The following is a 16,611-nucleotide window of genomic DNA, read 5'->3' as shown; positions in this document are numbered from 1 at the left end:
TAGAGAACGTTTCACAAAGTTTATAAAGTGGGTCCTCACTCAACTCTAAAATTGTGTGATTTTTTTAATGGAGTCTGGTGGTATTGGGGTTACTAGTTCAACAGTTTGTTCTCTGCAGCTAAAAGAGCTCTAACAGTGAATAGTGTTCAGGACTTGGTGGTGGATCGGTGCTGTGGATGAAAAGAAAGAAAAACAAACACATCAGTCACATCAGTTAATGAACAAAAATGACCGTTTACATCCACAGATGGCAACCCGCTCACGCTCCTGCTCGATCAGTGTCCCTCCGCCTCATAATACCACGCTGTGGGCGACGGTGGACTTATTGTTCCCTCGAGGAATCAGAGTAACAGACCGCATCCTCCACAGTAAACAGCCGTTCAATCCTCCGTTACTGAATGGACAAAAGAGCTAGAGCAGCTCAGAGGCCATTATCCTGATTTACTGTGCGGTTATTAGCTGTTAAACAGCAGCTCAGAGTCGCCCTGTACTGCGTCGGTGCTCCTGTCCAAACACTAACAGCATCACGTATGTTTTTATTCAGCTGATCAGAATCAGTTCACTGCGGAGAGAACCATGTCGACAACATCGACTAATAAACGCTGGAATTTATGGAGAAAATGTCGAAGAAATAACTGTTGAAACACAGAAAGAAGTTAAAGTTGAGGGTGAAGTGGCAGCCAACTACTGACAGTGCCAAAAGAAGTTTCAGAGAGCAGAGAGATAACAATTATATGAAATATAATTTGACAGTATTCATATATATTCATATATTCATATAACAAGACTAGCTAGTTATCAACCAGGTCATTGTCCCTAAAATATAAGATTTTCAATAACGATAGATCGTGTGTACTGACGGCCGCAGCCTGAGGTAGCAAGTTGAACAGCCAATGGAATGCAAGTATCAGCGAGTTCAGAGGATGAAGGACGGCTCTGAATGAAAAGAAAATGCGAATATTTCATAAATATATTGGACAGCACTGTTTATGTCACTCATTTAAAATGGTGTCCAATCAGAATTTGTTATGGCAACTTTAGGGAGTTTAATGATCCCCAAAGACCGGTGAGCTCGTTAGCATTCAGAATGTCTGATAATCAAGAGTCTCGTTAAGACTCTGAGCTCATTAAGACTCCGAACCTGCTGAGACTCTCAATGTCTTTAACTCATATTAGCAGCTTTTGCTTTATAACGTATATCATTTAGAAATGTGTGTTTAGATCCATTATAATCCCATCAGATCAACTGAGCTGCTCGAGCGGAGAGAGGCCGAGTCTGAAAACACTTTAAATCAAATGTGAAACATGTGATGATATTCTGTCGTCTGTAATCCAGGAGACCCAGCAGAGCCCGAGGTCCCTCTGAGCCCTCGAGGCCCCCCGACGATCAATGGCAGCCTGCTGGAGACCAGAATCCAACACCTGAGAGAGTGAGTCTGAGACAGGCTTTTATTTTGTAGTTTAAGTATTCGGATGCTTTGATGTCTCCTTCCTTCATTCTGTGTTTTGCTTTCAGTGTTTTATAATTTATTTTATTGTCCCTGCGGGGAGAGTTGTTTCTAAACTGTTTGGTTTTAGAAAGTAGAAAAAATAATGCAGGAAGATCCAACCTGTTCCGAAAACTGTAACGACAGACGAAGGTTTCAGTCGATTTGTGAGCGCGTCGGACACAACGTGAGGTCATATTCGTTTAGACGTGGTGTGTAAAGGTCTTTAGCGGTGAGTTAAGTGGAGACGTTTTATGGACAGTGTGAGTTTTATTTGCATCAAACAGGATAAAACCGAAGAACTCATGCTCTTATATGTCTGAAATATGAACAGATATTTCTCTTATTTTAACCACAGTCGACGTGGATCTTTCTTTCCCATCCTAAAATTGACTTTAAGGTCGTCTTGTCCCAAGTTTTACTCAACAGTCCCAACAAGTTTCATCTCTTTGTTTGCACCTTGGCCTCTAGGTGAGACTCTAACTCCACTTTCTTCTCCTGTAGACAAAGTTTTCTCTTCCCATCTGAGGAATCAGCTCAGGCTGAGGCTCTGTGAGAGTTTAATTTAAAAATAATCCAATTATTCCAGACAAACATTCTCGCCCGCAGCCGCGGCGCGGATCAGAGCGTGATATGAAACAGATTCAGTTTGTTTGTGCAGATTAAAATGAACGTAAAACCAGAGAAAACAAACCCACACAGAGAAGAAACAGTAATAAGAAACAAAGATCTTTTAATAAGATCTTCAGTCTGCAGAGAGATTTAACATGGAGACAAACATTACAGTAGGCAGTCGGGTGGAGGACAAACACTCAGCTGCTCTAACAGATTTATCTAATGAGGGCACACCCAGGTTCTTCAGCAGATGGATCCACAAATCATCCTGTTCTTCCTCCAACCAACAGTGGATGTGGTATAAGTGCTACGTATCTCTTGCTCTCTACCTTCTGTCCATTACGTATCAGATCACTGTACAAAAAATAAGTAAAAAAAAAATAATAACAGAAAATAACTGACTAAAATAAAAAGCTTTTTAATGTTTAAGATATTTACACATGTAAAAACAATTGGTATAAGCATTGGTAAACTGTCAAAATGCAGTGTCTATCACTGAAAACAGCAATAATTACTGTATTCATTAGTTTTATAACTTTTAATTTTCAGATTTAAATAAGAAAAATCTAATAATAACAGCACTCTTCTGTACATTTAAGCCTGATTATTTGTATTATAGCAGAGTTCACCTGTATTTATAGCTCATTGCGCTGTTTTTACAATGTAAATATCTTTAAACATTCAAAAGTAAAAAAAAAAATTTAAACTAAAACTAAAACGTAATTTTAATTATAGAAATGTGTTTAGTGTTGTGTGAGCAGTAAAAGCTGTACAAGTTGAAACAGACGGTGATTAGTGGGAACTCAATTCAATTTAATTTGATTTGAATAGCGCCAATTCATAACAGCAGTTATCTCAGGACACTGAACTCTTACAACATTATTTACAGAGACCCAACAGTACCACCATGAGCAAGACCTTTGCAACGGGGGTGAGGAACAACTGCCTTTTAAGAGGCAGAAACCTAGGACAGACCATTCGGCTCTAGGTGGGTGGGAGAGAGAGAGAGAGAGAGAGAGAGAGAGAGAGAGAGAGAGAGAGAGGGAGAGAGAGACAGACAGACAGGTGCACAGCAACAACAGTAGCAACAACTATACTAATAGTAGTGACTGATGATGATGTGACTTTTTTGGTCATCTGGAGATGAAGGCAGAACTATACCTTTCACACAAACAGGCATCCCAAAGTTCTTCACATAGTAACAACACGTACAAACAACGTGAACGACCGTACATAAAATCAATACAATGACAACAATAAAATATAACTAAAAATACACACCAGGGAGACAACTAATGTAAAAACCAAAGATTAAAACTTCCCTTTTAAAAACGCTGAGAGAGCTTGTTATTCTGATATAAAAACGTTTCTGGGATTCACATATTGAATTAGGCCATATTGTGATTCTGATTTAAATGAACTGTGCAGCCGTAATGCAGACTTTTACATCGTCTGGTTTCACCTCACAGACGACGAAGGAAGGCATTATAACCTGATGTAGCCTAAAACACGAGACTCAGGCAGCCACATTTCCACTGCAGGAACTGCTGAGAGGAGTTAGTGTGACGCTGATCTGAGAAATCATTGACACGCACAGCAACTGCTGATAAATTCAGTTTTTATTTTTCATTCAGTTTCTGTAGACGTAGTAATCAGTGCAGACCTGCCGCTCTCCTCTGATTGGCTGCTGGTGGTAGGGTCATGTGATCAGTCGGGGCTACAGGGGTTGATGAAACCGAGACAAACCTGGTGCTCCCTGGTTCGACCGGGGTCAGTTCGTTACCATGGCAATAGCATCAGACACACACACACACACACACACACACACACACACACACACACACACACACATACATACACACACACACACACACACACAGCTGCTCTGTGTGGGAATTAAAGGCCTGTTTAGTTTCAGCTGCATTGTGTTTGGTTCCTTCATGTTCTCACATGTTCTTATAAAGAAAATATCTGGGACCTGTTAGCATTAGCCTCAGTATATTAGCATGATTAAATAAATTAAGTAAATATGTGGAAGCAAACAGGACTCTGATTTCTAGTAAAAACATCTTCACAACTCAGTCAAGCAACATTTTGTGTCATCGCTGACAGCTGTGGAGTCACACTATCGTTGTAAAAACGTATTCATAACACAGTAACTGCGATGTTGAAGAGAGCTTTGACTTTGACGGCTGCTGATGTTTATATCCTAAAATCAACCTGGAACATAAAGACAAATCATTTCTCCAAGTTTTTCCTGCATCTACGATCAACCTTCAGTCTGCGGAGGAAAGGGAAGGAAGATGGTGATGGTGTTGTCAGCTGACCTGAGAGCTGCTGTCAGTCACACTGAGAAGAAGAAAAAAAAACACCAGTTTACCTGCTGACAGGAGTTGAAACACAGTCACACACCTGTGACGGACTGAGATAAACAGGAAGGAAGTCAGCCGTCCTGAGCACTACCCTGTCAGTCATACCACCTCTCCAAGGAAGAGGAGGAGGACGAGGACGAGGAGGAGTGGAGTGAAACAGCCCTAACATCTTCAGATATTTAGTCGAAGGTCAAAACTACTGAAATGTTTTAAACTTACTGCTGGAAGAAAACACACACACACACATTCATGTATTTCTATCCTCATGAGGTCCTTTATTATGACCTTCATTGTGAGGACGCTGTTGAAAAGTGAGGACATGGTTAAAATTAGGTTTAAAGTCCCCATTAATTTAAAATCAAGCAGAACTCTGCTTCCTGTTTCACGGGGACTTTCAAGTTGCCAGTTATTATGTCAGTAATCAAGTAGAGAAACACATCCACATATATCTTCGTCCTCCCTACCGAGCTGTCACTCAAACATAAACCAGACGACCTGTTGCTGTGAATCAATCAGAGTTCTTCTTAAAATTCAGTCTGAACTGAAATCCAGCTGAGAGTCTCATTCAGTCTGACTGTCAATCCCTGTCTGTGTGACTGGTATTAAGTGTGCCAGATAGGGGGTCAAAACAGAGCTTTTATTTCTTCATGAAGTTTTACAGAAAGAAATCTTTTTACAGTGAAGCAGAAAGTCTGATTGATCCAACAGACCACCTGTTGGGGTGTGTGGACTTTCGTTATGTTGATTAACCAGAGCGTGTCCTCCTTGCAGGTCTGTCCGCAGCCGCCTGGGCTCAGACGTCTTCCAGAAGCTGTATGAGAACCTGAAAGAGGCCAGGTGGCGGTGGCGGCACGATGGTGATGACAGCGTCACAGAGTCTCTGAGACACCTGGAGGAGCAACCAGATGCTGGTTTCCAGGTGGACCAGCTGCTGTTCTATGAAGAAGAGCTGCAGAGAGTGAGACATCTCCAGGAGGGAAGACCGCCTGTCTGACAGCAAGGAAAATTTTTATATACATATATATATATATATATATATTTATTTTTTAATTGCAAATATAAGCAGTTTGAATCCAACTAAAAGCTCCATGCACCAAACTCCCTTTAAGAAATATCACATTTTAACAATTCCTAACGTGTCCATAACAACACGTGACTAGAAACAGGAGCCAAAGGCCGTCATATGTCCACAGTCTGACTGTCAATACATGATCAATATCATCCATAAAGATACAGTGTATACTGATCAATATCATCCATAAAGATACAGTATATTCTGTACAAACTGGCTTATAATTTTAAGGTTAAAAACTTGGATCGACTGTTTACAACAGACACAGAAACACAAGAAGAAATGTTGCTGTTTGTCTTCCAGAATAATATAATTTTGTCCATAATATCTATAATGTATTTATAGTTAACACACAGGAACTAGAACCAGGCTACTATGCGATTGTCTTTGGGAGTGCAATATATGTAAAGAAGTTTGTCGATAGTAGCAACAACTGTTACAGTTGTATAACTGGACTATATATTGGATGTTAATAATAATAATTATAATAATAATTATAAACAAAGTGCCTACGTGGCCGGAAACAATATAAGCAACATTTCAGGAGGCAAAAATAAAGAAAGAGAACTGAAATCATGTAGAATTTTTAAATAAATTGAAGAGAGGCAAAAACAACTTCCTACTGCGGCTGCGTTTTATGGTTTTAAGTCTAATCGGGAAGAAACAAAGCACATGGAGGCCGAGTGGACCTGATCCTCATATACGACGTTAAAGAGGTTTTTTTTCTAAACTGAGGTTGCTGTCAAATATTACGCCCAGGGTTTCTGCCTGCAGGTTCGCTATCTGAAGACAGGCCTTGGGGACCCTGGAGAAGGTTATGGGACATCCAGCACACAATTTCTGGTCTTGTCACCAACACTGAATCTTGTAGGAACTAAGTGCAGTTTGGTATGAAGATAACTATGCTCTGGTGACCAGATGAATAATGTTTGTGGACCAATTACACTCTGTACGTGGAATTATTGTTACTATTTTCTTTTTGAAAATCAATAAAAAAAATGAATGAGATGAAGTATATTAGTAGAAACTTACTCGTATATCATAAACATTTTCAAACCTCTAGCCAGAAAAAAAGCCTGGAAATCCTGCAGACATTCGCTAAAATACATCCTTAAAAATACTTAATGGAGAAAAACTGCAGAATCTGATGCATAAGAGTTTTATTAGAGTTAACACACCAACACAATATAACTGAGTATGTGATTTTAAAGGATAAAATTACATTTTTCATTTCACCATGACTTCAAAAGGACTCTCTCTTTAAGAGGTTATATCACTGTGTTTAAGGATTCTTCTTTTCTTACAGTTTAACACAGCAAATAGAATTATATTCAAATTGTGAATGAATTTACTAATTTCAGTTGTATTTTTAGCTCATTGTGTTGATCAGCAGCAGTTACAGATGTGAAATGTGGAGCAGGACATGGCTGACGTGGTTCCTGACAGCGTGATGGAGCTTCCTGCTGAGCGTCGCGGTGGATCAGCAGCGGTTTGAGTCGAGGTCTCAGAACGACACATGATCTTTGTTTCATCTGAAACTAATCCTGTTTTTACAGCCTGAACCTTCAGTTCTGCTAAATATTCAGTCGAAACAGTCGACAGTGAGACATTTCTCAGACACTGACTGTAAAATAAAACTCCATCCTCTGCTGTTTTTATTCATATTCAGAGACTGGAACCTTCCTCGAGTTGTGTCCCAGCTATTGTTATTAATTAATTAATTAATTAATTAATTTTTTTTTTAAAGCGCAAAATAAAAAAAAAAATTTTTCAAAAATTTAAAAAAAGAGGTTTTTTATTATTATTATTATTATTTCTGTACGGCTGAATGTGACACTAGGGCAGCGGTTCCCAACTTAAATTGTGTGTCCATCTCTACTTTCAATGAACTTTGTCCTTGTCCTCTTATCATTTATTTTCCAGCTCTGTGGTGTGAATATTCAGCCGTTAAACGACTGTCAGACAACTCCACTGATTAAAATTTAATTAGCAGGAAGTCAGTAAATGCTAATGAGACCTCGCTGATGTGAGGAGGTTCATCAACAAAGAAATGAAGATCATCGCTCAGAGAGAAGTTAACGCTGACCCGAAACGATCTATTAAAGCGAGAAAATGAAATAAAATGACTACAGACAGAGAATTTATTCTAATCGAACAGACCAGAAGGATTATTCCAGATGGAGGGACGACTTCAGGAAGTGAGGCTCAGATAAATCAAATCTTTATATGAAATCAGGTCAAAGAAAGGGCTTCCAGTGTTGTCATTCAGGTGTCATTGTTCTTTTAGCTGCTCTCACAGTGCTGACGTTCATTGGATCAGTACAACAAACTGACGCTGGGATGCCAGGAGCCAAACCCAGCAAGAAAACCATTTAAAAGAAATAATAAACGTCACAAGATCCACCGTTTTTAATTTTTTTGGCCCCTTTTTTAAAAATTTTTTTAAAACCCCGCCCTTTTTTGGGGGAAAAATTAACAACTTTTTTTTTTAAAAAATATATAAAAAAAAAAAAAAAAAAAAAAAAAAAAAAAAAATTTTTTTTAGGCAGGAGATCAGCAGCTGGACCTTCTTATCCCACATTACTATAGACGATAGTGCACGATTGATCATGAAAGCCTGCCTAGGGGCAGCACCCAACAAAGGGGCAGCACCCAAACGAGGGGCAGCACCCAGCGCTTGTGAACAACGCTTTGTCCTCTTGTCAATGTGTTTTGGACAGCTTCAGTGGCTTCAAATTAGCTTTAACGAGGTGTAAGTAAAGTGTTGATGGTGCCTCATCAGGGAAAGTTGTAAAAAGTTACTTTGAATGTCTTGGAGCAGCTTTAACCCAGCAGTGTTTCTCTGCTTTACAACACAAAGCCTTTTCTCTAAGAGACAATTACACTTTAACTTTCTCTCTCCATCTGTTGGAGCTCAGTAAAGCGACAACATTTCCTCTGAGCTCGAGTCGTGTTGTTGGGTCTGTGTCACGGCTCTGTGGAGCTCAGCAGGCAGAGCGAAGCTGTAACCCTGCCAGAGGTTTGGGGTTTAAATCCCACTGGGAGCTGGTTTGGATGACAGGTTCAACTGAACAACAGATGTTTCTTGCTTTTAACAGCAGAAAATCCTCCCAGCAGCAGAGACGAGTTAAAGCTGCTCCTGTTTGTCAAACAGCAACTAACACGACTTGCAAACATAGAGATGCTTAAAACTCGAAAACTAGATTTATGATTAAAACTGTGTACAAAGACAGAAATATACATGATATTTATATATATTTATAAAGCCTGATACGCCTGATTCTGTACATAAATCTCAATCTTTGTGGAAACAAGCTCAACATCCGTTTGAATATAGTATGAGAGCAGCTGTCATTACACACTGATGTGGCTGTTTATAGCACCTGGACCACTAACTCATCACTTGCGCCTGTAAACCACCATCACCTTCATATTTCAATCATTATTAAACAAGCATGATCAATGATTAATCATACAGCTCAAATTGAAACAGACAAACGTTAGCTGACCTAGTAATCGGGTGGCAGGAGCCAAAAAATGTTGTTTATACATCTGGCCCCAGAAGTCAGAGGAGATTTGAAGAAACTCTGTTTTGTTTCCTTTTTAAAGGACCAAATACACGAGTGAATAGCGTCGGACAAGAAGACGCTCTTGGTGGGATTAGAAGACGCAGCGTCATTGAGACGTGTCCGGTAGAATTTCAGCGTCAGTGTCTCACCTGTGGACACAAACCTGAGTTAGAAACTGCGGCTGCACTGAGAAGCCAGTTGAAGTGTGTATTAATATATTATTTTATAGATAATATTTTTAACCTCCAAACTAAACCAAACTCCGACTGGAAAACCTGGGTTTCCTCAGAAAGTCTTTAAACTTGGGGTCAAGAAAGAAAAACAGATGAGCAACAGATAATGAGTTTATGGCTCCTGTATCGGTATGTTTTTATGAACGCAGTGAGACTTAATGAAATATCTTCCACACATTAAACTGCAGCTGAAGTTTGAGAGTTTCTGACCCACGTTAGAACTAAAAAAATCACAAAGCGTCAAAGTGGATTTCATGTTTTGGCTCTCCAGGAGGTCCAACGATAATAATCAGCACAGTCGACCCGAGTGTGTTCATTAAAACTCACTGTAACTCACCTGAGGACGAGAACAAACTCCTCTGGCAGCTGCTGTAATCACAGTGTGTGTGAACAGTATAGATCTGAGTGCTTATGAACAAACAGCAGGAGGTTATTGCTGCGGGGTCTCCGGAGTGAAGATGTGTAAACCAGCCGATAAATGGACTTTTCAAAATAAAAGCGTCTGACTGGTGTTTGTGGGACAAACAAAGAACTGGCAGCTCGTTAAGTTTGATCAGCAGCACACACATACACACACACCACACACACACACACACACACACACACACAAACAGAGGCAGGGTTCCCACGCATCTCGGAAAACCTGGAAATTTAGAGACCTGAAAATGTATTAAAATGACCAAATATCCAGGAAATAATCTCATAGGAAACTGTGCTGTGGCCACATTAATGACCACAGTGAATTCAGAAAGTGGAAACTCGCTACTGAGAGACCCTCAACCTTCACTGATTATCATAATCAAAGGATTATTGTGTAGGTTTTCATATACGAAGAATTAGCTTTGGTTTGTTGGTTCATGACAATAAACAACAAGAAAAATATAAATCAAGAAGCATAATGAGGAAAATGTATAATATATGAAAGAATATAACACCAATATGTAGAATATGAATTTTAAATGGAAGCTGTACAGTTAGTGCAGTATTAACTCTATAAAGTCTAAATAAATTATGTAACTGAAGATGAAAACTGATCTTCTGAAACTTTATTAGAAATCTGAGAGGAGGGAAAAATAAATCGCTTTCATAAAGGAGTCAGAGCAGCAGCAGATCTCATCATCAAAATATCTGCATGTTACATCTGCCTGTCTGCAGCTGCACAATATTTCAGGTTTCAGTCTGAGCTGTTTCAGATGGAGAAACTTTGTCTTTGTGTTGTCTAAATCTGTTGAAATAAACTCACATTAATAAATGTGTCTGTGTGATGGGTCAACTGTTCTCTAGCATGTATTTGCTTCTGCAGATAATAAACAATAAAGAACATTAATTTCCTTCTGGTCTGTTTGTCCACAGCAATTCAAAACGACACGTTTCCTTTAAAATACATACAGATAAATAGATTTGTACATTACAGTATGCATTTAACTCAGTGTGCACAGTACTTACCTGTTACAACTTACCAGAAAACATTTAATTATAATAACAAGTCTCCCAAACCATGACGAACTGTATACAACAGGTTAAACAGTGACAGCTGCTGGACAAAGTAAAAAAGTGCGTAAACAGAAACAAAAGCAAAAGACAATAAAGCACATTCATTTCCTTCTGCTCCTTAACATGCAAAACTACAGATTTACACAAGAAATAGATATAGACACATGTACGTTAGCAACCCTGTAACAGCATGTAATTATTATATCACCAGTAAACAATACTGAGCTGTTTAAGTTGTAACCTCTGTTGCATATTGCACAGCAGCATTTTCCACACAACTTACCCTCAGCAACACTGTGAGGGGAAGCCCAGGAGGTACAGAACGGGCAATGGTCAGAAAACTGAAGGAAAAAAACCAAAATAACAGGAAATAATAAATCAATGAGATAAAATTCACAAACAATGAAAATGAGAATAAAGCGCATTTTTAAACTTTGTTACATCAGCAGCTTGTTATTTATTTGAATATTAAAATATTATAAAAAGATATATAGATAATATTTTTTGTCAGGCAGACAATGAACCAAACAGAATGTAAAAATGTGAGTTTAATGTTTTGTACAATTTACTGATTAAAAGTGTCTAGTCCGAAGAGAGATCATGTTGTAGAAATAACCTGTACGCAGACGACAGGTTTACTTATTTTTATGTTTAACAATCCACAAACCTTTGTTCTGTTCGGTCTGTCACTCAACGCAATATCTCCCTTTGTTGTTGCTTTGACCTCAAAAAAAACGTTCAACGCTCAACTTAGCTCCGTCTCTAAGCGTAATGTTAGCTCTCTGGCTCGTACCAGAACGTTAGCTCTTTAACTTGTAGCAGAGCCAAAGCGTTCTCTGAGCGGAGGTAACTAGAAATATCTATGGTTCGTCCTATTTACTGGAGTAGTATCAACGTTTCTATTGCATTCAAACATTATAGGATGATAATGATTCTTCCAGGTATTAGTCAGTCCCTCGGGTGTTACATGGGGAAATAAGTTACGGCTTGTCGAAAACTTTAGATTTTGATTGAAAATATAAAATAATGATATTTTTTCTTTGGTAAGTGTCCAATGGTATAAGTGGGATAATACCCTTGGGATGTGTGCATCAACAGGAATTAATGGATGACTTAGAGACCAGAATCGTCTGACGGGCATTATCCCTTAATTTCAGTATATTTAAGTTGTTCCAAAATACAGACTCAATTTTTAAAGTCTTAAAAAGTTTGAAGGCTTGTTTTGCTGTATATACTTAATGCTTTATTTGCTGAGTTTGTTTATTTCCTGTCTGTAAAGTGTTTTGAGGTTCTGTGACTCTAAAATAAACCTGAACTCTTCCCTCAGCGTTAAACCTGATGAGTGTTTTAGTATCTGAGCAGTCCAGTATTTACCTCATTATCTTCAGGATCTGTGCTGCTGTTAGTGCAGAAACCCTCCAGGTGTTACACACACTCCTTCCAACCATCCAATTAACTTGTGAAAGCTTCCTGCAGCGGTTGAAGATTTTAATGTGAATGATGAGCGCGGATCAGGTGCCAGCTCAGACCAATGGATTTGAAAGATCAGCTGAACTTTGTCTCATTATATTTTAACTGTTAACATTGACCCAAATCTACATGATAATGGAGATTCAAGGGATGAGGGTCAAAGGTTGTGACCTTTATGCTCCCGAGTGCCTTTCTCTCCCCTCCTACAGCCCCAAAGGGGGAAAACAAAAAAAAAAATTTTATTTAGTCTCGTCTACAAACAGCCAACCCAAGGCCACACGTAACACGGGACGGTCCACAACACAGTGTCCAACACAGAGTGGGCAACACTAGAGTCCACAACATTAGTCAATTACAGAGTCAACACAGAGTCCACAACACAGAGTCCAACAAACAGTCCAACACCCAGTCCACAACACAGAGTCCAACACAGAGTCAAACACAGAGTCCACAACACAGAGTCCAACACAGAGTCCACAACACAGAGTCCACAACACAGAGTCCAACACAGAGTCCACAACACAGAGTCCACAACACAGAGTCCACAACACAGAGTCCACAACACAGAGTCCAACACAGAGTCCAGCACAGAGTCCACAACAGAGAGTCCAACACAGAGTCCACAACACAGAGTCAACAGAGCAAAAAGAAAAATACAGAGAGTCCAACACAGAGTCCACAACACAGAGTCCAATACAGAGTCCACAACACAGAGTCCAACACAGAGTCCAACAGAAAGTCCAAAGTCAAAGCTAACATTACTGCAAAGCTTGTGGAACATATTGTCAGATTGTGCTTTAACTGGATAATGTTAGCTTAATGCTATCACGGATCAATTGCTAGCTAGCTAACGTAGCAAAAAACTGTCAGCTAGCTTAATTCAGACTGTCTGACAACATTAACCAGTGTTAAATAAAAACACCTCTGTACTTTATTCCTTGTCATGAAAGCCGTCCTATCGGCATAAGTTGACAATTAAAAGACATTCAACGTTCAGAGAGTCTGGTAGAATAAGAATTGAATTAGTTTGTTAAAAAGTTATGATCAGTAGAAAGTTTCACTTTTCATAATCTTCGTCCTCCAAACTTTAAACTCAGACTTTAAACTTTCCACCTGCCTCACAAGGTCAGAGTTTCTCTCAGCTTTATGTATATTTCATCATTTCATCACTCGTTAATCAGCAACTCTTTCCTCCCTCAGAGACACCGCAGTGAGACAACTTTCTTTCAGCTTTAGTGACCACCGGCTCTCTGCGTCCTGAATTAGGTGAGAGCTGCTCTCTGGCCTTTACTAGCACTCAGCTAACGGGACTTAATTTGAATTTATGAATGTCGATGGCCTTTAATTGCTGCTGGTTCAAACATGCCCTTTATACCCGGGTTTTAAATGCCAAGAGCCATTTTTAGGTCCCCTCACAGTCCCGCCCGTGAGAAACACTAAATACAGTTTAGAGTACAGATACAGAGTCATTAAACACATCACGACAAGATTAATGGTTAAAAGTTAATTCATTATTTTTAATTCGGAGTGTCTATAGTCACATGGCAGCTTCACATTTGGCTATTTACAGACAGACAGTCAGGTCTGTGTAGGATGTGAACGTCGAGGTCTTCCATCAGTGTATTTTTAATCAACATTTCACTATGGAAAAGTTTGATAGAAAAATGCTAAATTTCACATAAAAGTTTTTGTACTCCCTTTGAGGTCAGCAAATGCCAGTAATATGAGATGGAAACACTATTTACGAGTAAGTTTGAACATTCAAGCTGAGCTGTTTCCGCTCCGACAGTCTCCCTATCGCTCTATAATATGTCCATGATCGATGCGCGTAATTCTACAGGTACTTTGGCCTTGCGTTAAGACCCCGTCCATTTTTTGGATAAAAGCCCCGCCCACTTTTGGATGAAATTTAATTGATTAATTAATTCTGAGGTCTTTTTTGAGGCCAAGTTAATACCATCAAATAAGAATACCGTATTTTCTTTTTACCTATTATGAGCCTAAATCCTATGACCACAGAAGAAGAAAACAGGCAGGTTTTATCTCCACTTCTTAACCTTTATACCTTTTGTAATAAACTCTCAACAAATTATTAATAATTTTTGCCGTCTAAACTTTATACATGAATTATTTGTCTGGGTCTAAAAAACAAACAATGTGCCATTCTGCATAATGAGTACTTTTACTTTATGATGCTTAAAGTACATTTAGATCTTCTACTCTGTGGTTCTCTGTGGTCGTTAACCCTGCGGACTGAATAAAAACCTCCTCTCTTTCTGCTGGACGTTGGATTTCATCTCTCGGCTCATCCGACATGTTGCTCTGCGGTTGCGTCACCATTGCCACACGGACGGACTGAAGCAATCTGCTCCCATGAAATTGGGCAAAGACATAAAAAGAAACTGCCATCAAGATGCTCATCACCATTTTCCAAAAGCTGTTTCCATCAGAGACGGAGGGTTAGCTGCTGATGGCGTCCAGCACTTCCTGTTGCTGCTGCAGTTTATTTCTATATGAAAGTTCCTGCCCACAGAAACTCGGATGCTGACTCAGATCACTGTCCTCCGACGCACCTTCACTCTGAATGGACACACTCGTCATTATTCTGCAGCCACTTCCTGTTTGGAGTTAGAAAACTGTCGCCAGAGTTTTGGACGAGTTTCTTTGTGATCAGTCATCAAACTGTCAGATTTCAAACCTGCAATTTTCACTGTTGAGTTTAATTGTCTGGAATTAAATTTCCCACTTCAGCTGTTATAGAAAGCTGATAAAAGTCTGACTGGACATAAAAAACCAAGACCTGCAAGTGTTTTAGTCTTTTAAAGGGTCAGTTCATCCAAATTACAGAAAATATGTGTCCTGGTTTTAACTGATGTCCCAATTCCTTCAGCAAAATTTACAAGGGTAAAAAGTTTTTTTTGTGACAAAAATAAGATTGGTGAGTGAATTGGAAATTTGATTAAAAATGAATCTGGATGGAAACGTCTTCCGTTTCAATTTGATTTTGGGTTTTGGTAATGATGTCTCAGTAAGATTTCTGCAGATAAATGAACTTGTTTGGTTTTGTTTAATTTAATTTCTCTTTTTCTTAAAAGGTTGTAAATCCCCGTTTTGACCATTAAAAAAACACCTTGCATCTAAATTTAAATTTTCACATTTTAAAACAAAAAACGTCTCATTGTAATACTTACGTAGGTTTCTGAATAGGAAATCCAATGACCAGGAATCTACCCTGAAGCTTCACATTAACTTCAGATCAGGGCTGGACTGGGACAAAAAATCTGCCCGGGCATTTTGAGCCGAGACTGGCCCACCAGGTATTGATGAAGACAATGAAGCCTATGAATGAAACAAACTTTCCTGTGACAATGCTTGTACACTGTCTTGTTGGTGTATATGTACTTGTCTAATAAACTGAAAAAAAAACAACGGAAAAAACGGAAAACAAAAGGCTGCTTGGTCTAGTTAACCTCCTGGTGGCCCCATACCATACTCATGCCATATCATAGTTACAACCTCAAGGCCCACATTTTCCCCTGAGAAATTAGCCAAGGCCCACAAGAACATTTTACCGAAAAATATTCTAAATTGAACGGAAACATTAAAACACTAATGGCCTTTTATGCCTTTATTGACAGAGAAGGCTAGAGAGAGACAGGAAAGGGGGCAGAGAGAGGGGATGACGTGCAGCAAAGGGCCGCAGGTCGGATTCGAACCCGGGCCGCTAATTGGGCGCCCGAAAAAAAAATAAATAAATGTAATTAATGTCCACAAGAGTGTGCTGTTAAATGTTAGTAAAAAAAGAGAATAAGATAAAAACACAACTAATCTACAATAAAGAGGATATTCATGTGTAAAAGACAAATACATTTAAGTTGTTACTTTTAACTCCATGCCACTTTTATGTTAATGAGCAGCATCACATCTCCTGGCAAATCCTAATTTGATTCAATCTAAATGATCAGATTCCCCTCCACTCGCAACGGCGGCCGCCGCGGGTCTCTCGTCCTCCTGCCTCCACTTCCCCTCATCCACCTGACGGCCACCTCCGCCATCATTACCTGCGGCTGCTTCGGATGCTGCTGCTGCTGAGGATGAAGCTCCGCCATAGCCACCAGCAAACATCGGTGTTATTTTAACACATTTGGTAGCATCTGCCTGAAGGGCTTGTCTCTTTTTAGCTCTAATTTTTTCCGCTTCTTGCTGTTCTCCATTTTCGTGATCTCCTCTCTCTCTGTATGATTGATCGACAGCCGAGGCCCAAGAGGGACGGGGCATCGGCCCTCGGCTGTAATAGGT

The 16,611-nt window shown here is 39.4% G+C and overlaps 1 protein-coding gene across 2 annotated transcripts in view; it reads left to right on the top strand.

Moving 5' to 3' along the window:
• nek11 (NIMA-related kinase 11) overlaps nt 1–6,554 on the top strand; it is a 55,272-nt gene extending 48,718 nt beyond the window's left edge. For both annotated transcript variants that reach the window (XM_051399348.1, XM_051399347.1), the window contains 2 exons: nt 1,337–1,430; nt 5,246–6,554. In XM_051399348.1, the coding sequence (XP_051255308.1) occupies nt 1,337–1,430; nt 5,246–5,468 (317 nt within the window). In that variant the 3' untranslated portion in view covers nt 5,469–6,554. The remainder of the gene's footprint in view (nt 1–1,336; nt 1,431–5,245) is intronic.
• The last annotated feature ends 10,057 nt before the right edge of the window (nt 6,555–16,611 follow it).

This window comes from Dicentrarchus labrax, unplaced genomic scaffold, assembly GCF_905237075.1.
Source record: "Dicentrarchus labrax unplaced genomic scaffold, dlabrax2021, whole genome shotgun sequence".
Taxonomy (NCBI): Eukaryota; Metazoa; Chordata; class Actinopteri; family Moronidae; genus Dicentrarchus; species Dicentrarchus labrax.
This window is presented reverse-complemented; position numbering and strand designations above follow the sequence as displayed.